Source organism: Ptychodera flava, chromosome 3, assembly GCF_041260155.1.
Source record: "Ptychodera flava strain L36383 chromosome 3, AS_Pfla_20210202, whole genome shotgun sequence".
Classification (NCBI taxonomy): Eukaryota; Metazoa; Hemichordata; class Enteropneusta; family Ptychoderidae; genus Ptychodera; species Ptychodera flava.
The window spans coordinates 7,012,238-7,032,258 of NC_091930.1; the positions used below are offsets into that span (position 1 = coordinate 7,012,238).

The 20,021-nt window shown below is 37.6% G+C and overlaps 2 protein-coding genes across 2 annotated transcripts; both read left to right on the forward strand.

Moving 5' to 3' along the window:
• The first annotated feature begins 690 nt into the window (after positions 1 to 690).
• Positions 691 to 5,628, forward strand: LOC139129473 (arginine and glutamate-rich protein 1-like). Its single transcript, XM_070695107.1, has 8 exons — positions 691 to 899; positions 1,368 to 1,503; positions 2,075 to 2,241; positions 2,587 to 2,706; positions 3,631 to 3,737; positions 4,219 to 4,384; positions 4,861 to 4,976; positions 5,496 to 5,628. Exons 1-7 carry the CDS (start codon positions 708 to 710, stop codon positions 4,915 to 4,917), a joined length of 945 nt encoding a protein of 314 aa, XP_070551208.1. The 5' UTR covers positions 691 to 707; the 3' UTR covers positions 4,918 to 4,976; positions 5,496 to 5,628.
• A 583-nt stretch (positions 5,629 to 6,211) lies between these two features.
• LOC139129472 (calponin homology domain-containing protein DDB_G0272472-like) lies at positions 6,212 to 19,455 on the forward strand. The gene is made up of 11 exons (XM_070695106.1): positions 6,212 to 6,322; positions 6,739 to 6,956; positions 8,101 to 8,112; positions 11,066 to 11,161; positions 11,855 to 12,097; positions 13,285 to 13,464; positions 14,211 to 14,327; positions 15,629 to 15,823; positions 17,245 to 17,412; positions 18,042 to 18,205; positions 19,293 to 19,455. The coding sequence occupies exons 2-11, from the start codon at positions 6,786 to 6,788 to the stop codon at positions 19,453 to 19,455; spliced, it is 1,509 nt and encodes a 502-aa protein (XP_070551207.1). The 5' UTR covers positions 6,212 to 6,322; positions 6,739 to 6,785.
• The last annotated feature ends 566 nt before the right edge of the window (positions 19,456 to 20,021 follow it).

The following is a 20,021-nucleotide window of genomic DNA, read 5'->3' on the forward strand; positions in this document are numbered from 1 at the left end:
ATAGATAGGAATCTGTGTACTTTACATTGCTGTTAAAAAAATGTAATTTTACCATGATTAGAGAACTGTGCATCTGAGGCTGAAAATTGATGAAAAAAGTGATAAATGATTGCGTGTGGTGAAGGTGAGGGAAGAAAGAACAATGCTCTGCAAGAAAATATTAACATGCAGACTGATGACAAATTGTATATAATTTATCAGCAAAGTATGTGGAATGTTTTGAAATTTGTATCAAATGTGCAGCTATTTCTGGTCATTTTCACTCCAGTTTGCATTGGTTTACATATGAATAATCAGAATATAATCATTCGTAAAATGTTCAATTCTCTCAAATCTGAAAATGAGGAAAGCTTGAATGGTATAATGACATTTTACCTTGGCAATTATAACATACTGTAAAGTGTTTTGAAATAGCTGCATGCATTTTTAGCATTTCCAAAATTGTATTGTAATCAGGAGGTCTTTATTAATCTAAAATACATTCTAACCATTATAAATAAAAGTAAAAGTTTTAAGATTGTGGCATCTTAAATAAGCGAAATGACAGACATAGCTGAATCTGCTAGAAAAGGACGCTAGCTAAGTAGACATGTTTTATAGTATAATTATTGCATTATTACCTCACACTGTATAATCTATTTGAACATATCCAAGATTTACAATCATGCCTTTTCCTTGCCTCATAGGTTGTCCTGACCAATGCAGCCATGCTTGCCGGCGACTACGACGCCACCATTCCGGGCGTGTACGGAGAGGACAACATTCCCTCAGCCTCCTCAAACAAGGAGATCATACCCCTGCTGAAGCAGCTACTGGCAATGCTGGAGAGGGGGGCTCACTTCACCCTCATGTTGGGTGGGGAGGGTCAGGGAGACACCAACATCAATATCAACCGAGGGGTATGTCAAACATTTTGAACTACTCTCTTCTACAGGAAATGTTCTCTGAACGATTTTAAGAAGCAAATGGATAGATTTGTGTTATTAATATGTAATAAGCCAGTGTCCCAACTTGAGCTTTTTCATCAAATCTTGCAGAGATCTGAATCGTGATTGTGATTTTAGAGAAAATACAAGAGGAGTGTCTGTGTTTGACTGCCACACTGGCACTATAGGGACGGGTAATTGCAAATCTTGCATGTATGATTTAGTGTATGAAGATTTCCATTATCAGATCACCATATAGCATATGACTTGGATATTCAAAGTATTTGACACTGTTCATATTTGTGTGTATCTGCTACCATTGAAAACCCCCATCTGTCTACTCCATTCTAATAGATGATAATATTTTGTTCAAAACTTATAATTTTGCTATACAAATATGTCTGACTTATATCTCTGTTGTCTTCTGTTTTATATATCCAGGGTGCGACTTTTCCTGATCTGGGACGCAATATCGTGCGTGGCGATATCAACTTGCTGAATGTCTCCAAATCCGGAGACAAGGTCACGTCACCGCTGCTGCAGAGCTCAGCAGACTCTGATGACAGAAAACTCAGAGGTACAGAGTCAGCGATCATTACTGTCTTTCAAAAGAGGGCTTCAAAATCCCTACATGAAATATTCTCTTTGATTCTAATAGGAGAGAGGATTTTATGTCTCGTGATGAGTATATGTAAAGATTAGAGAAACGTTCTGAAAACAACATGTGCAGACAACATGAACTTGTCTGTGTAATTCAAAATTTGGTTCAGATTTTGAACTTGTTCAATTTCATTAAGCAGTGGCGTTTAGATGAAGAGAGTCAACCATCATACTCATTTGTAAACGTTTGATTTAATAGTATTCATTTATGCAAATTACATTCATAAGCACTCTTTAGGTATGCGAATTTTTATGATAATGACTTTTTATCTATGGAGCATATTCATATGATTTTTTCACCAGTTTTGATGATCAAAAAATTTATTTAAATTAATTGCGGTCATGCATTTTTAATCAGGTAATGTTTGCACACATTTGAGAGTCTGGATTTCTTTCCCTGGTGTTCATTCTACCTCAATCAAGGAAAAGTCCACACACTACCCCCAAACCCTGTCTTTATCAAGTGTGGCTTTTGTTTTTTTTCTCAGACGGTAAGAGTAAGCTTCAGGTGCAGCAAGGTCCAGGGTCCATGATGACGGATGCCGAGAGAACCAGACTGGCCAAGACCCTGGCTGAGAAACACACCATTGAAATTGTCAACTTGGAAAATGAGACATCAAATGATGAAATCAAAGACATCAATGCCATCATTCAGGTGAGAGGATATGTAGACACAGTAACTTGGATACGAACCAAAATGGGTGCCCTGGGGGGGCTTCCGGCTTGCACTGTCTGACTATTGACCCCCTGATGACTCCCTAATTCACTGATGATTAATGCAGACTAATGCAGAAAATTTTGGGGAAATCTGTTATGGTTTACTGCATGTTTGGTAGAGTAATTCTACTAAACTGCATCTCACTTGAAAGTCTGCATACCATTTGCTGTACAAGCTATTGCATCTCAAGAGTTGTGAAATTTGTAGCTCACACCCTGATAGTGGCCATGTTCACCCATGGTTTTAGCCTCTGAACTATTCAAATTTTGGAATGTTTTGCAGGATTCTGAGAAGAAAAAGGAGCAAGGACTGAAACAGATGCAGAAGGAACTGAGAGAGAAACTAAGCAGAGCCAAATCGGATGATGAACGAGCCAGAATCATTGCCGAGTATGCAGATCAGGTGTGTGCTGCCCTCAGTGTTGAGTCAGTGATTTCCGTTTGTTTAGCTAAACTGATGTGTTCAGATAACATTTTGACATGCACTGAAATGGCTTCCGCACAGAGTTGCTGTAGAGTTCATTGATAGTTCAGAGAGTTCATTAAGAGCAGTAGATCCAAGCAAAAATTTTGGTCACAAGGAAAACAAAACAGGGTACTGCTGGGACATTTTGAGTGGTTATATAGTATTTTAGTTCACTGTAAATATCTGTTATCAAGCTTGAAATTGCATGTAACAAGTAATCAACATCTGTGCAGAGATTGGTTTTGCAAGGAAACTAGAATGCGTAGCGCATTCTCGATTATAATCATTGCCGCTGACGTCATTTAAAGGGCCAGCAACTGTAACTTTGGATGATTTTATTCACCTTTTTTCTATTTGTCGATTGCATATTCTTGATCTACTTCCGAAAGCATATGTAGACATCTACTTTTCAGCTCAACAACACAGTGTGTATATGTGTAGACTACACTGTTATTGTTTGCATTTTAATTCCAGTCTGGACCAGAATTCTTTCATCCACAAAACACTGCAGTCTACACATACATAGGCTGAGTTGACAAGCTGAATACTGTGTATCTCAACATGCTCTGGGGAGTAGAACAATTAACTATTGTCAGTTGACGTTTAAAAACAAACAAGTTAAAAAAACCATCTAGTCACAGCCACTGTCCCTTTAATCACCGTAAGTGCTGTTGAATTTGTCATAAAAAGAAATGTGATTTCTGTTTACAGTTGGTTAATCACAGCTGAAAAGTCTGAAATTCATGTTTTATTTCTCAAATGAATGAATGAATGATATGTTTTTTCACTCGGTGAGACAACATATCGATCCGCATCTTTCAATTCCTGACTGTTTGATCAAAAGTATATGTCGTGTTCCAGGTTCAAAGGCTCTCTGAGAAGCTGGAGAAGGAGAAACAGGAACAGCTGACAAGACTCCGGCAGCAGATGAGAGACAGACGCAAGAGACGTAAAGAAGATCTGCACAGGTGAGAACAGTGAATGCTGTGTGCACTCTGACACACCCATTCAATGATTGGTCTGATCCATGTCATCATGGAAAATGAGTTAGATTATGCCATTTCATCTACTTTTGAGGGGTGTGTAGGTCACTGTGGCATCTCATTTACTTTCAGTAACTATCGTGATTAGTGAATAGTGATTAGTGAATAGTTATATATTAGTCTAGACTTTTATCGCAACATTTCAATAGATATGTGTGGGTATATACCGTATAGCAGTGTGCCCTCTAAGCCTATTTGGCGCGCCATGACTCATGAATATTCTCTGTGACGCAAGAACATTTTCAGTTGAATAGGAAATTATACATTGTGACTCAAGAAAATTTCACAAATTTTTCAATTGACTCAAAAGTTTCCTGAAATTTCTTTTGTTAGAGGGCACACTGCCGTATATCTATACAAATAATTCTCTATTTATATGTATTTTATCTGCAACTTTGTTTCGCAGACAACAAGTCGCTGAAGCCAAGAGAGAGGGGCTGACTGAAGACAACGTCCCTGAGATGACAAAGCCAACTGATGATGAACTTGACAGTGACCTCAGGAGACTGGCCGAGTCACAGGAGAAGCTGCTCGCCGAGCTGCAGTCCCAGTATGCTGAAGACATGCAAAAGGTGAGAGGTCGCAGGGTCCATCTGATTGTGACCCGTCATGTAGGATGATATATACTTTGTGTATAAACACAGAACATAGAAATGTATGTTAGGCAGACGAACTTCCCGTTTAACAGGGAATGACTAGGAAGTTGATGTTTTTTAAAATATACACAGCAACACATGATTTCGATTTCGGATATCACTCAGTAATTTGAATACTGTTGTAGTCATGAGCCGTTCCATAATTGACCTTCAAAAATGTACAAAACAAAATGATTTCAAGTCTTGAGCTGGAGAGAATTCATGAAATGATACCTGCATTGAAACTTATAAAGGAAACATACTACGCATGGAGTGTATTCACGGAGAGCAAGAAATATGCAAATACGAGCGGACACTCACATAGATACACATTGCACCATCATTTTATCATGAAATATTGCTCAGTAAAATTGTGTGACATTACATTTCTGTTTTGCATTACTGTTTATTAGGCTGCCGATGCAGAGGAGAGCGGGATGTTCTGGATGCGGATATGGAGGCCAGGATGAGAGCTCTGAATGCAGCAAACAAGGCCAAGGTTGCAGAGGCTATAGAGGCAGTGTCTCAGGTAAACCAGTCATGGATATTATGTGATGTAGACTAGTAGTTTGCTTCTCTCACTGACTGAAATATTCTGAGATTGTTTCCTTTGCGAAATTGATGATAGCATCACTTTTTAAGTTATTTGCATATTTCACAGCTGAGGAATACTCAGTTTGTCCGTCAGCTTGTATATCAGTGTGTCTGGTTTGTCTATCTGTCTGTCTTTGTGTCAAGCTATCATTCTGTCTGTCTGTCTGTATGTCTGTATCTATCTATGTATCCATGTATCTATGTCTGTCTGTCAGTCCACCACAAGATGCCTGTAGACACATCCCCTGTCTATTTTCACAGGACAGATGACATGTTGCCTCACTGTCAACTAGAGATTATAAAAATAAACAGGATTGTTATCAAGGATGTGCAAAACGGAAAAATAAATGAGGGAAATTGGTGAAAAAGTTGTAGTTTGTATAATAGACAAAGAGTGAGGAAAGATATTGTGTCAACGGAGATATTCAACAACATGATATGTTCTGACTCACAGCAAAGCAAACGCAGCAAGGACTTGAAAAATAACATGAAGGAGAGAATGAAGGCACGCAGAGCCAAGAAGAAAGACAAGAAATTACCTGATGGTGTCAAACCAGGCTCTGATGAAGAAAAGGAATACTTAGAAGGTCAGTCCTGCTTTCCATCCCTTCAATCTAAGTGGTATAGTCTATTTAACCATTTGCACGTATATAAGAATAGTCCAATAAGTATGATTTTAGTGAGTGTCGGGGAGGAGAGTTTGACTTTCATCTTGTTTTGATTGTTTCCGTTCATTTGAGACAAAATAAAAGTCTAATGGCTGTTATTTAAGCAATAAAGCACACCCAGCGACGGTATACCACTAAATTTTGACCAGTTCACTTCATATATGCATTCGCTATTGCTCATGTATATATGTCGTGAACTGGTCAAAATCTCGTGGTATACCAACACTGGGTGTGCTTTATTGCTTAACAAAGTATTTTGTTGCTGCAGAGTAATGTACGACAGTGTTTCAAATTAACCAGAGTAGCCGTTTCAAAATTTGTCTTGCCTACTGGGGTATATTCACCATCGTGGCCCATCTAAGAAGTGTGAAAATCATGCAAAAAGCTACTAAGAGTAGATGATTATAAGATGACGTCACAATGTCTGTTTACTTTGCTGAAAAACATTACAGAGGTCACTATGTCTTATTGTTGTACTTTTTTCTCAAATTCCACAACAGCTGCCAATGCTCAGGAGGATGCTGACAGGAAACGCGAAGAGCAGGCCCTACTGAGCGTGCTCGATGACATCGCAAATGAAGAGCAGCGAAAGTCTCACATTGATGCCCTCAATGTAAGTTGAAAATGATGCCGTAATCCACGTATGTAAATTATTGCGAATATTTTAAGGTAGTACGTGCCTCGAAAGTGAATGACTTAAAGTTTTGCTAAAATCTTCTTCAATGAACCCTTACCTGAATGAAAATCAAGGGTCATCGTGCAAAGTTTTGTATGAGAAATAAAGTACCTGACATTGACTGCCATTTCAAATTCAAAATCGCTTTCTTCCCAATCTTAATTTCATGGGGAAAAGATAACTTTTTGGTTTTTGAAAAAGTAAGATAGTAAAAGTTTTTCTTACTACAAGAGCTGTAATGAGGCCTCTCCCTACAACTGGTACATCAGAAACTAATTGTAAAAATTTGAGTCGGAATATCTGTCCCCAAGGCAAGTTCTACCCTTCTATTATTAAACTATTTATTTTTGTAGTCACTGATGCAAGATGGAAATGTGAGTCAAGAAGAGAGAGACAGAACATGGCGGAGCACGAGGCAAACCAGGAGAAACTGAAATTGAAGCTGGACTCACAGAAAGACCAACAGAAGAACGCTCTGATGGCAAAACTGGCCGCAAAGAAACGCCTCCGCCAAGAGGTCAAAGTTGAAGATGCAGTTCACAAGGAATTGAACCACGTCAGCAAACAACAGGTAAGGCAATGGTCAAGTCAGAAAACTTAGGAAATCTTTCAACATCACAAAAATGAAAAATTTTCAATTTGTAGGTTGTTGTCATCAAAATTTGTAAAATTTTACGTCATAGTATGGAGATTTCAATATAGCTTTTGAACTATTTGCATTATGTGAATTATCAGACCAAAAGTGTGTTCAACAGTACACTGTACCTGTATGCTGTGTGTGTGTTTGGCATGGTTCCTTATTAATTGAAACTTGGCTATCAGAAATTCATGGCAGAGCTGGCTACACACAGGATAATTTGCCGGAACATAAAAGCAATCATGTTCTCTAAGACAGCAATACCTGTAAAAGGTGTTAACCCTTTGAACCCGGCTCGGACAAAAATGTCCGATGACATCATAGAGTACCAGGGGGTCAGGGTGCAAAGAGTTTAAAGTAGCCTTGCCCGTCTTGATAGCTTTTGCTGACATGCTTTGAAAACCAAATGCCACTTTCCAAACCTCATGGCAAAGCCAACTGCACTTGGGTTTACAGCCGAAACACAAGAGAGCGCCCTCAGTGTTGTGAACAGCAATACCTGGAAACGGATTTTACAGTAGCCCTCTTCTTCATCTGGACAAACACCATGATTTCTATCCATAATGTTACATCATATAATTGATTTACTATCTGCCTAGCCAGAGTAAAAAGACAAAGCTAGCTTCCAGTCAATGGAAAGTTGTACTAGAGCTTAAACCAGAGTTTTCCTCCAGATTGCAAAACTCTGTTTGAACTTAACATCATGAAGTGTGAATGATTTTTGTAGGCTTCTTATATATCAAACATTGAAGATGGAAAAGAGAGAGAAACTTGAGATTGTTTTTTGTTTGACATTTGGTCAAGCAGTAATCTTAATTTGCTAATGCTGTAAAAAACCTTAATTTGCATAACAAATTTGTGTAATTTATTATGGTCACCCTCAATCAGAACCGAAAGCCCCAAAAAATTATTTAAAACGGAGAAAATCCCCCCCTTGTCAGAGAATCTTGAAGTAAACATTTTAGACTGTTAGGCAGCTTTTCTGTTGCAACATTCTCAATTTGCTGCGTTTTTATTCATGATTTTTGTCACACATATGCTTAATATTGTCTTGCATTTACTTTGCTTCCTGCTGCAGGTCACAACAAAGGTAACATACCCCCAAAATGTATACAAATATGTGTCGTGTTTTTATGTCCATCTGTGTGTTTTTGTCGATTTAAAAAATCGTTGTGTCGTATTGTTCATATTTAATGCATGCGTGTATTGTACAGTTAGTGTCCCTCCTCTGCATGTGACATTCAGTGGACATCATTGTAGTCTAGCATTGAAAACTATATATATTTGAAAGCTCATGTTTTTTCGAAACATGGTGCTACAAAGTTGCACCATTTCTGTAAGGGAAGACATTCTCAGATCCATAGAAAGTTCAATCTGCTTTTCTTCTGCAGATAAATTGCAGTAGCTCTATGCTCATGTCAGGAGTGAGTGTTTGACAGTGCTGTAGAGGTCAAAGTTCACCAAGTGAGAAATGAACTGCCTAACACACACTAACATTTGAAATTCAAAATGGCTGCCATCCCTCATAGGGAAAATAGTGAAATTTTCAATCTTCACAAAAAAACAGTCAGAGAAAATTTTATTGCACAGCTGGGTCAAAATGAGCCCACACAAGGGGTAGATCAGAAAATCGTTCTAAAAATCTGAAAGTGAATGTTCTTAAAAGATGCTTTGTCTCCTGAAATCATGTTTCTTTTACTTTGGACATTCTGCCTGTCAGTCCCAAAACATCTCAAAATTGATCAAGAAATGCAGAAAGATTGAAATTATTTTATCAAGTTGAAGGAAAATGTTATTTGAGCAATGTTTTCTCTTACTAAATGGAAGCTTTCAAATACATATGGTTCTTTCCCCTATTTTTCTTGCATGCCCATTTATTAGAGATATACTTTAAACCAAATCACACCTATTTTTCTAAGTGAATGGAATTATCCATCCATTGAAACAATGAGATCACTTCATATGCCTGATTACAGTAGGTCATGATTGTAGTTTCTGAAGTACCTTGGTAGTGTTAGTGATTTTTTCGTTTTGTGTAATGCATGGTTTGAAACTACAGCTCTTATCACAATGTGTGTAATTTTTTGTGTGTGTCTTTGTCATTATGTGTGTTTTGTCACTACCTTAAGGTAGTATGCACCTCAACGAAACTTTCAACTCTTCTGTTCCAAAATTTTAAGAATGTAGATGAGGGGTCTCTATGCAAATTTTGGAAACAAATTACCTAAGATTTACCAATGTTTAAAATTCAAAATGGCCGCCATGCCTGTGCTAACTCTATGGGGGAAAATAATTTTTTGAAAATCACAATAATGAGACGGTGAAAAACTTCACTAAATCAGAGACCTCGAAATAGATTAGCCCACAGAAGTGGTGGATCAGAAAATAATTGAAAATTTGAGAGTCTGAATATGTGTCCCTGAGGTGCATTCTACCTTAAAGAGACAGTCTGTAACTGTACACTCATTCCCATCCCCCTTCAATGCAGTAAAACATTGAATACTTACGAAAGAGATTCACCAGTTGTAGCGTCAGTACTGACCTTAAAAGAAACCAGACAATGTCCACGAGAGATTTGGTCTCACATTCAAGGAGTCTTGAAGTGGAGGCAAGACGAGAAACCTTCCATGCCGCAGTGCTTCCATTGCAGAAAAAGCCATCGCTTCAATGAACTGAATCCCATACAAGAAAAATGAAAAGAACGCTTTTTCTTGACTTCATGCGTGTCAAAGTTAAAAAATACCTAAGCTTTGTTCTATCACTTCACAAAATTAAGAAGACTTTTATCTTATTTCTGTTCATGTATACAGTTCAGATTGTATGAAAAATGGGAAGTGAAATATGAAACGCTGTGTCACTTGAATACAATCAGGATACCACTTATTGAACTATTTATTATATCAGTGCATTTGGGTGCAATGTTTTGGTATCCCGCCTTATACGCTACTCTGTGTGGCAGGTATTATCTTCTGCCCACTATTCAGTGAAAAATCTGTCACAGTCTTCGTCACTTTCATGCTCTCTGAATTCCATCGTGTCATGATTTTGGCACTTTTTCACGTTGTGTAAGTTGTGGGTAAGGTCAGTTTACATAAGCGATCCTAGACCACATTGTAGGTCACAGTCCAGGTTTGTGTAAGCTTGTTTGAGTATTTGGCAACTCCAGATATATTAATGTTAAAGTAAAGTGCAATTTGAACCATCAGCTGATTAACCCTTTGAGTGCCAAAGTCAGTTTTCTGTCGCCTATAGAAAATATACGCCAGTCAAGATTTTTCAGATTTTTGCCAAAATTTGATATCAAGCTGTAGCCAATGATATGTGATGTGCATTCAGTCTAAAATTCTAAAACAAATTACAGAAAAATTTATAAATATATGTAAAATGTCCCACTAAAATTTTAGTATTATACAGCACTCAAATTAACAACTAAACCCTTGACTACCTGCAAGACTTGAATTTGCAGCACCACATTGCATTTTTGCTACCTTAAATTGCTTTTGTCTTGTGCTAGGGGCCAAACTACATGATATTCAAATGCATTATTGGTAAAGAGTCAACTTTTCACTCATTGCAAACTCTCACACCAACGTGTTTATGAGTCACAAATACTTTTAAGACCAAAGTAATCGCTGTCATGGCAACAAGTTCTGTTTGTTTGTGAAACTAGCTAAACTCATTCATCTCTTCATCTTTTGAGGCATTTCTGTTCAGAAATTCCTCGATAAACTAAAACTTTCCCTACATATCTGTAATCTTGTATGTTTTATCTGTAGAAATCTACCGCATTGAAAATATGGTTGACTGTCTGATACTTGTACTCAGGCAAAATGGTACAAAGGTACCAAGAAGTGAAATCGTTCTAGATCAGAAAATTTTAGGGATGTAGAATTTGTTTTTGTATTGTCTTTGCTGGATTTCAATTTTTACCAATGGCATTCAAGGGGTTTCGCTGTAAAAAAAGACATCGAAAACAAAATATATATTGATTTAATGTAGGATTCTCATTATGTTAATTATGTTTATTTTTTGTCATCATTTAGGCTTTGGCAGGCGGAGAGGAAGGTGGTAAGGCCATTGATGACATCAACGCCTCTCTAGAGTCGGAAGAGATTAAGAATAAACTCAAGACACTGCAGGTATTTGAAAGGACACATTTCATTTTTGCATATCATGGCCGGATCGTGATCAATGGACTCTTCAGCGGTCATTGTCAAGTGTAACAGTCTGGCTTATCAGGCTGCAGACCACAGAAGCAAAGTGATCATTGCTTAACTTATAATAGGGATTTTCACATCCCAGCTGTTGGGACACCTGGGATATCATGTTTTACAAAGGCTACTAACATTAACTTTGGAGGATTTTTTCACTGGTTTTATACTTGATGTCAACAGTTTGTTGTTCTTCTCCCCAAAGCATGTTGAGATACGCAGTATTCAGCTTGTCAACTCAGTCTGTACATGTGTAAAAAGCTTTATTTTATCAGTGACAAGTGAATTCTGGTTTGCATTAAAATTCAAATGTAAAAATAAAAGTGCATTTAAAATTACAGACGCCGTGTTGACAGGCTAACTAATGAGTGTTTTAAGGTGCTTTGGGAAGGAGAACAAAAATTTGCAATTGGTACACGAAACCTAAATAGTAAAGTCATAGCTGCTGCTGACCCTGCAAAGTTACATTGAAATTGAAACAATCATCAGTGACAAGCTACCAGTTTGGCCTAGAGTGACTGGTGCCATAAAAATCTCTGTTTCACAGCTTTACAGTATTTTTCTGACCCACAGCCAGTGGCAACCCCCCATTTAATAGTATCATTATTGTTCCCCTTGCAGGAGAACCAAATTGATCGACAAGCTGAGCTGGAGGTAAAACATCTTGAAGATGAAGAGAAAATCAAGAGAGACATTGAAGCAGATGGGGAAAAAGCCAACAAGGAGATCGACTCGGAAATGGATGATGAGAAGAAGCGGCTGATAGCCCAGAGGGATGCAGAGTTTCAGAAGGAGATGATGTTGAAGAGAAAACAGATGGGTGAGGAGGAGTATGAGAGGTTGATGGAACAGCACAGACTGGAGGTGAGCAGCTGTTGTGATAAACAATCACACCCTTCAATCCCACACTTTAGTCTGGCACATTGTTTTTTTTCTGTGGCAAGTTTCAACTGCAAAAGCTGTGTTTCTCTCAGCTCCATCTGAAGGCATGTGGATGGTTCAGCATATAACGAAGTAGTAGTAAATCTGTTGCTTTCATTATTGACTTGACTGTCATAATTTTAAAAGAGCAGGAGCTGATAAAGAAAATAGGGATACACATAATATGGACCAATTCTATTGGCGCTGCTAGGAAAATATTTACTTTGTCATTTTGATGGTATGATCTGCATGATAAGTTGAATTAAAGTGTCATTGATGCTAACTTTGATAATTGTTTTTCTTACTTGTTTTGGTTTTAATGTCAACAACAGTTTCTTGTTCTACTCCCCAAAGCAGGTTGAGATACACAGTATTCAGCTTGTCAACTCAGCCTGTACATGTGTAAACTGCGTTGCAGTTGTCAACATGTGAATTGTGGACCTGACTAAAATTCAAATCTAAACAGTGAATTTGATTTTCCACACACAGACGATGTGTTGACCTGCCAAATAATAGGTATTTCAACATGCTTTGGAGATTTGAACAAGTACTTGCAGTTGACCTCCAAAACAAGAATACTGAAAGATGGTAGTTTACAAGAACATGCGTGTGGAGTAGAACGAGAGCATGCAGTTGACATACAAAAGAAAAATAGTGAAACAATCATCAAGAGTTACAATTAACCTCCTTTTTACCTTGTGTATAGCCAGTGATTTTAGCATATTAAGGTAGTATGGGTCTCGAAAGTGAAAGACTTAAATACCCAATATTTTGCAACAGTTGAAATGCAAAATGGCCGTCACCCCTGTGTTAATCTGTGGGAGCAAATAAAATTTTGGATTTTTCAAAAAACTAAAATGCTGAAAGTTTTTCTTTCTCCAAGAGCTTTAAAGTGAGCCCCCACAAGTGGTAGATCAGAGAAGAATTGTAGAAATTCGAGATCCTGAATATCTGTCCCCGAGGCGCATTCTACCTTAATGACAGAAGTGATATTTCATTTTGAATCAGCAATATTGAAATTAAAGAAACTGTACAATTGCTTATGTCAGTACACAAACATGAGTATTGCTTTCAGAATTTTAATTTCCTGTTTGTATCGTCCATTCACCCCGTGAATTCAAACTCATCAGATGGCACGCCTTGCGGACAATATGGAACAGGAAAAGATGAGACAGAAGAAAGTATTGGAAGACAGACTAGCCGAGAGGAGGAAGAGGCAGATAGCCAGCCTCAAGGACAAACAGGAAGCTGAAATGGGCAGGGAATTGGCCAAGCAACAGATGGAGAGAGAACAGGTTCTGGAAAAACAGGTGTGTGCATCGTCACAGCTGTATTTGTAGACTTGAACCATTGGTTAAAATAAAACAAAATACTGGCAGACATTGATCATTAACAAGAACCATTTACTGAATGCCAATTCTTGTGTAAACCTGGGTTCATTTGCATAATTATAAAAGTTTTCTTACACTTAATAATCTATGTACATCTGCATGCAATGTCACATGAACATTCTTTTATGCTAATGAACAATGTATAAATACACATTGTAAATATTTTTTATGGAATATATATGCTTATATATTACATGCTTATACAAACACACATACCCACATACATCATCCATCCATATATACATCCATACTTGCTGACACACATACATACATACATACATATATGCATGCACGCCGGCATGCATACAATACATACATAGGTAGGTTCGCACTAGTAAACCCATGCAAGTTTTAATGCATGAAAACTGCCTTAAGAATAAGATGGGACAGGCATGACACATATGAAGGTTTCATTCATCGTATTTTCTAATCGTGACAAAAGGTCAGAATGCATGAATAGTTGCCAGGGTAACCATCCCATATTTGGTTCCCGCAAGCAATTTTTCCCATGAGTGGTCATTATAAAATGTGTCAATCTTCAGGTGGCAATATTTGTGAAAATGCCTACTTGTGAATTAACTGCAAAAAACTCCGAAATGGCAAAATTTTCTCCAAGCTGTCAATAATGCCCTTTTTCTTCCTCTTCCTCCTCCTTGTCTGTGCAGATGAGGGGCAAAGAACGAGGAGCAATCCAAGAGGAGGCTAAAGAAGGAGGAGGCAGCGTAGAGCAGATGGTCTACAGAGTCTTGAGACAGAGACATCTCAAAGAAACTGTCAATCAGGTAAAGCTGTCAATCATGGCAAATAAAGACTAGGGAGAGAAATCTTATCTGTTATAAAATTCACAGATTTCTTTTTTTGAAATTCAATGTCATGCACTGACTTAGAGCTTGTTCAGGTGATAAGAGAGTTTATGTGATATCGCTTCTATTTTTTTTCCACTTTTGCAGCTTGATACCGGTACATTTTGAAAACACAACACATGATAGAGATTGACCAGTTGGCATTAGAAGAGGGAATTTAGGTCCATGTGACTATTATCTAATTCATCATGTACAGTACCCTAAATAACTTGGTGAAAGGTTCTTTACGTAAACAACAAGTTATGATCTCGATTTTCTTTCACCACTTTCTGCAGCAATTGTGCCGTTTTCTGCAAAAGCAGCTGATTTCTAGTACATTCAACAATTTTCCAGGCATGCATGTTTTTCTCAAATTTTCACAGGCCTCCCTCACAAGGTTAAATTGTCTATTCCTCGTCAAAAAAGAGACCACTTTTCAAAACAACATTAACTCTTATCCTAATGATTGGTCCGAGTGTTCATTTTAACTTCCTAAATTAAGTATACTCAGGATGATTTTCCATATATATGCACTGTGAATAAACTCTCCCGGTATTGAGTAATGGAGTAAAAGTGTGAAATAACACCCAAAACTATTCCTTAAGGAGGCCAAAATGACTACTCAACATGCATTAGGGTACACCAGCCAGTTGAAAACAACAGCAAGTTGAAAACAAAGTCATAATTGTTGTTGACTCTATCACAGTCACTGGCTGGCACTTCCCTGTTTGTTCGAAAAGCGTAGAAATACAGACAATGGCAAGTTAAAATGTAATTATTGAGGTATCTGTAGAGTAGTGGATGCACGGTTATGGATTGGTTAATGTCCCTTTGACCATAATGGAATAGAAACATATCCCCATCAGTTTAACCCTTCCACCCCCATTTCACTTTCTAGAGGACCAACGTTAACATAGAAAACAATGGTGTCGGTTCAAACCACGGTGGTGAAAGGGATAATGCACCTTGGGGACAGTTTCTCTGACTCTAAAAGTTTACAAAACTTTCCTGGTCTGCTGTTTGTTTGTTTGGGTTCATTTTGAAGCCTGATGAGTGACTGAAGTTTTCACAATTGTGTTGTTATGAAGATATAAGATTACATATTTACCCATATTTATGCAGGGCTCCTTACATATGAGTTCAAAAAACCCTACTGTACTTCCACCATTTTCCCAATAGTTTGAACGATCATTCTCAGGGTTGTGCAGGGCACTTTTGATGAAAACTTTTTTCAACTTTAGGAGGAGCAAATGAAACGTGACAGAGCAGCAGCCATAGCAGAGGCCAGGTCCAAGATGGCCGACCAGAGACAAACAGAGCGTGAGAAACTCCTGGCCGCCCAACAGCAGGAAATAATGGACCTGTTGACCAACCCAGGTGATATGACGGAAGAGGAGTTAGCTGACAGAAAAGAGGACCTCCTTCGCCAACACAAGGTAAATCGACAAACTCAGAAAAAACAAAACAAAATGTGATTGTGAAATGCAGCTGATGTAATGATAACTTTCATAGTCTGTATTGATAACAATCACATTATTCATTTGATTGTGTCCACATTATACAGGGTTTGCCCTGGCTCAAAGAAATGAGAAGGTATAGGGAATTTGCATACAAATTCACACAATGTTACAATTATGAAGTGTTAAGGATTTGTTTCAAGGTTAAAGCTACTGGCAGATGATTAATACAATCTAAGTGTGGTACAACAATTACCACAACTGTGCTTTCAGCTGGCAAATACACCAGTGAAATGACAAAATGCAGAGGGGCAGCCTGCCTCTCAAACCCAAACCTCTCCCCCACCTCTGTGAAGAAGAACGTTATATTTACATTATGTCTGCATTGTGTCTTTATCATATTTTTACATTGTCTACATTGTATTTACATTGTGCTTAATATGTCATGTCTACATTGTATCCACATTGTATTTATATTGTGTCCTCATTGTATCTACATCGTACCGGTACTTAATAAGTATAAGGTAGATGCAATGTACACACAATATAAATACAATGGGGTATGTCTACATTGTATCTACACTATGTTTATATTGTGTCTACATTGTATGTACATTGCATTATATTGTCTATATTGTGTGTTTTCAAAGTATGAACCATCTGGCACATCATGGGAAGTGCCAAAATAAGTATTTCTCGTAATTCATTAGCCATAAAAACTAACAAAACAACTTTGAGGTTACAAGTCATCAGGAAATTACATTTGGACTTTCACAAGGTCATGAAAAAAATCATTTGAATTGACACTTCTGTTCCTATACTAAAGTAATGACTGTGACACTGTGGCAGGTGACCTTTCGTCATGTCAACAACAGATACCCGGTATAAGGAACTGAAAGACTATGTAAAATAAAATATGCCGTAAATTTCACATGTTCTGGTTTATGTATGTATAGTTGATATTTTATTTACTATTTATTTTTATAGAAAAAAAAAATAAATTAGTACAAATTTATATTTATGTGGTAACATTGGTAGGTTTTATGGTGCTACAAAAGTTAGTAAATCTCTCGTCTGATTGGCTCCTTCTGGAACAGAATGTGTTAATTGCTTAAAATTGAAATACATTAGAATGTAGCTCACATAACTTATGTAAGATTACCAAGATTTTCTCTTTGATTCTTGAACAGCTTTGTAACTATTTCAGAGTAGCCACCCAGACCATGCAAAGCCGAGTCACGTTTGATTTTGGCAGGGTTTAGTCTCATACTCTGTAGGTTCCACTCAGCACACCTTAAGGATATGGATCAGAAAATCATCTACACTGTCCTCACTAGACGCCAAAACACGAAATAATCATTCCTTTTTCTTCTCTCTACCCTCATTTTTACAAAACACAGAAACAACTGTCAGACTTCGACAAGATAACCGCACAGAAGATTGAACAGGCTGAGAAGGACATTCTGCCCGGCCTGGATGTGAAACACGCTCATGAGAGGCTGGCTTTGAAAGAGAAACAGCTGAGAGAGCTGGCAGATGCCATGAGAGATATGTCGCCTGCAGAAGAGGTACTTACGTGTGTTTGATCTAAAGGAAACACAGCTTTTTTCATGGCAATTTCCTGTGCCATCATTTTAATACCTTTAGGCTTAATTATCTCACTTGAAGCCAGATGTGTTCACGTCCATATGCTGCTGAAGTTTTATGTTTTAATTTGCTCGCTGGTAAAATGCTTAAATGAGAGATTTGACTTTAAAAAAACAATGTTTCCTTGTATCACCAAATGTTTTGTTGTCTTCATCTGGTTATTTTCACCTTGATATATTTAACAACTTTCAATAGGAGGGGTAAAAGTTATCAAAAATAAGACTTCTCTGAAGAGTGTATGGAGGAAAAATATATAGAAATGGCTAGAACCCCCATAAAAAGCTACATTTTTTTCGGTGGTTTAATTAGGAGTGGCCCTGGTGTGTTATGTAACTGAGAGCATGTAGCTGATTAAATGTAAACAAGACTAGGTCAAGCCCTGCTGTGTTGATGTTGTAAAAATTGCTGATACACGTCGATTAAAACAACACCTTGGCCAATTAAGTTTTGCAGCTTGAATGATTTTGAGTGTAAATGGGAATTCATATGGTTGTTTATTTATCTATTTATTTATGTATTTATGTATTTATTTACTTGCTAACTTATCCAGGAACTGGTCAAAAAGTACACTGATGAGGCTAACAAGGCGGCGGCAGAAGCCAAAAGGTTCCGAGAAACCAAGATGAGAGAACTGAAGGATCAGATGGAAAGAATCAAAGCAGAGAAACGAAAACAAGATGAAGACAGGAGAAGAAAGATGCAAGAGGAACTCAAGTAAGATGAAAATCAGTTTCTTCTTTCATATTGAGATCGATAGCAGCCAACCAACTCTGTTGAAATTTTGTTAAAGTAGAATGCGCCTCAGGGACAGATATTCTGACTTTAAAATTTAATCAATTCTGTTCTGATATACCGCTTGTCAAGCTCATTTTATAGCTCTTAGTCTAAGAAAAGTTTTCACCTTCTAAGTTTTTCAAAAATCAAAAATTTTATTTTTCCCCATAAAGTTAACACAGGGTTGGTGACCGTTTTGAATCTCAAATATAGGGAAATCTCAGGTAATTTGTCTCTCTAGTACCAAATTTTCACGGTGACCCCGATTTTTTTTCTTGATTTGGTAAGAGAATGGTGGAAAGTTTCATTGAGGAAAGTTTTAGCGAAACTTTTGAGTCTCCCTTTACGCGTTCTACCTTAAAAGTTGACAAGCAGATGGCTGGAGTTTGTGAGTGGGCATTATAAATTAGGATCAGGAACAGTTTCTGCTGAAGAACTTTTGATTTGAAGACTTTTTCAGTTAAATCTGTCACTTAAATCTGTCACTCATATTGTAGTCTCTAAGTTGCAAGTCAGTAGCTTTTGAGTATTGTGGTATAATATGCTTGGGTAGAGTACCAGACTTACAATCAAAGGATGTAGTGAGTTGGAAACCTGGAGCAGACTCACTATCAGAGGATGGTGAATTTGAGACACAATGATTGGTGTTGTGGCCTCTAGCAAGACTCTTAAACTTACTTTTTTATGCTCAATTTGGTAATCTGTGATAGGGTACCTCAAGTTGTCTTCTGGGTTGTTTGATGGTGGGGTGAAAAACAAAAACGAGTACGAAAACTCTGAAACATTAGATTTAACAAGCAAGTCCCTGTTTAGTCTTGAAATATTCACCAATGCAATAGATCACCATTCTTCACTCGCTATCACTAGTACATATATGTAATGAATTGGTCAAAATCTTGTCGTATACTGTCTTAGTCTGGTGTATTGCTGAGTAATGCAAAAAAAATGATAAAAAATTTGTACTAATTAAATTCAGCGTGCCATGCTTATGTAAGTTCAATTATGTTAAATCGTTAATCGTGCTTAGGGCCCTGGAGGACGATATTCAGAGACAGGCACTGAAGGACGAACAGCGATTGAAAGAGCGAGAGGCCGAGCGTGAACAACTGCGTCAGCAACAGAAGGAAGAGAGAGAGAAGCGTCTCAAGGCGGAACTTGCCGGAGAAAGCGACGAGGCAAAGAAAAGGTAAAGACACAAAGTGTATCAAAAGATATACTTGATGTTATGAATGGCATCTAACACGTTTTTTTTGGCAAGTCCTTTAGTTCCTATGCATCAGCCCCACTCAAATATGTTTTTAAATTGACTAATACTCCTACACTGATGATGATATTGACTTGTAATCATGCATTGCAGACTAAAGCATTGAAGTCAGTACATCGTGAAGGCTAACCTACAGTTTCTGTCCAACATTGTAAGGTGCTTGTCCTAATGAAAAGATATGTGGAGAATTAGGAGAAAAGGTTAATAAAGCGAAATGCTTGAATGCCGAGCATAGTTGAGCAAAGATTTGGTCTACAGCTTTTCAATTATTCCTCAAAATGGACTGTTTTATTCATGAGCTAAGTGTTACTTTAAAAATTGACTGATTCACATTTATTAGAAGAATGATTGTCACCCTTGCTCAATGAATTACTGTTATTTCACCATGAGCGTGAGAAATAGGTAGGCCCCGGGGTTCAGATGAGAAAGTGCCTTTGAAAGTGAGCATGGCTCTATTCCTTAAAAAATAATTTTGTTGAAAGGCTTTCCTGT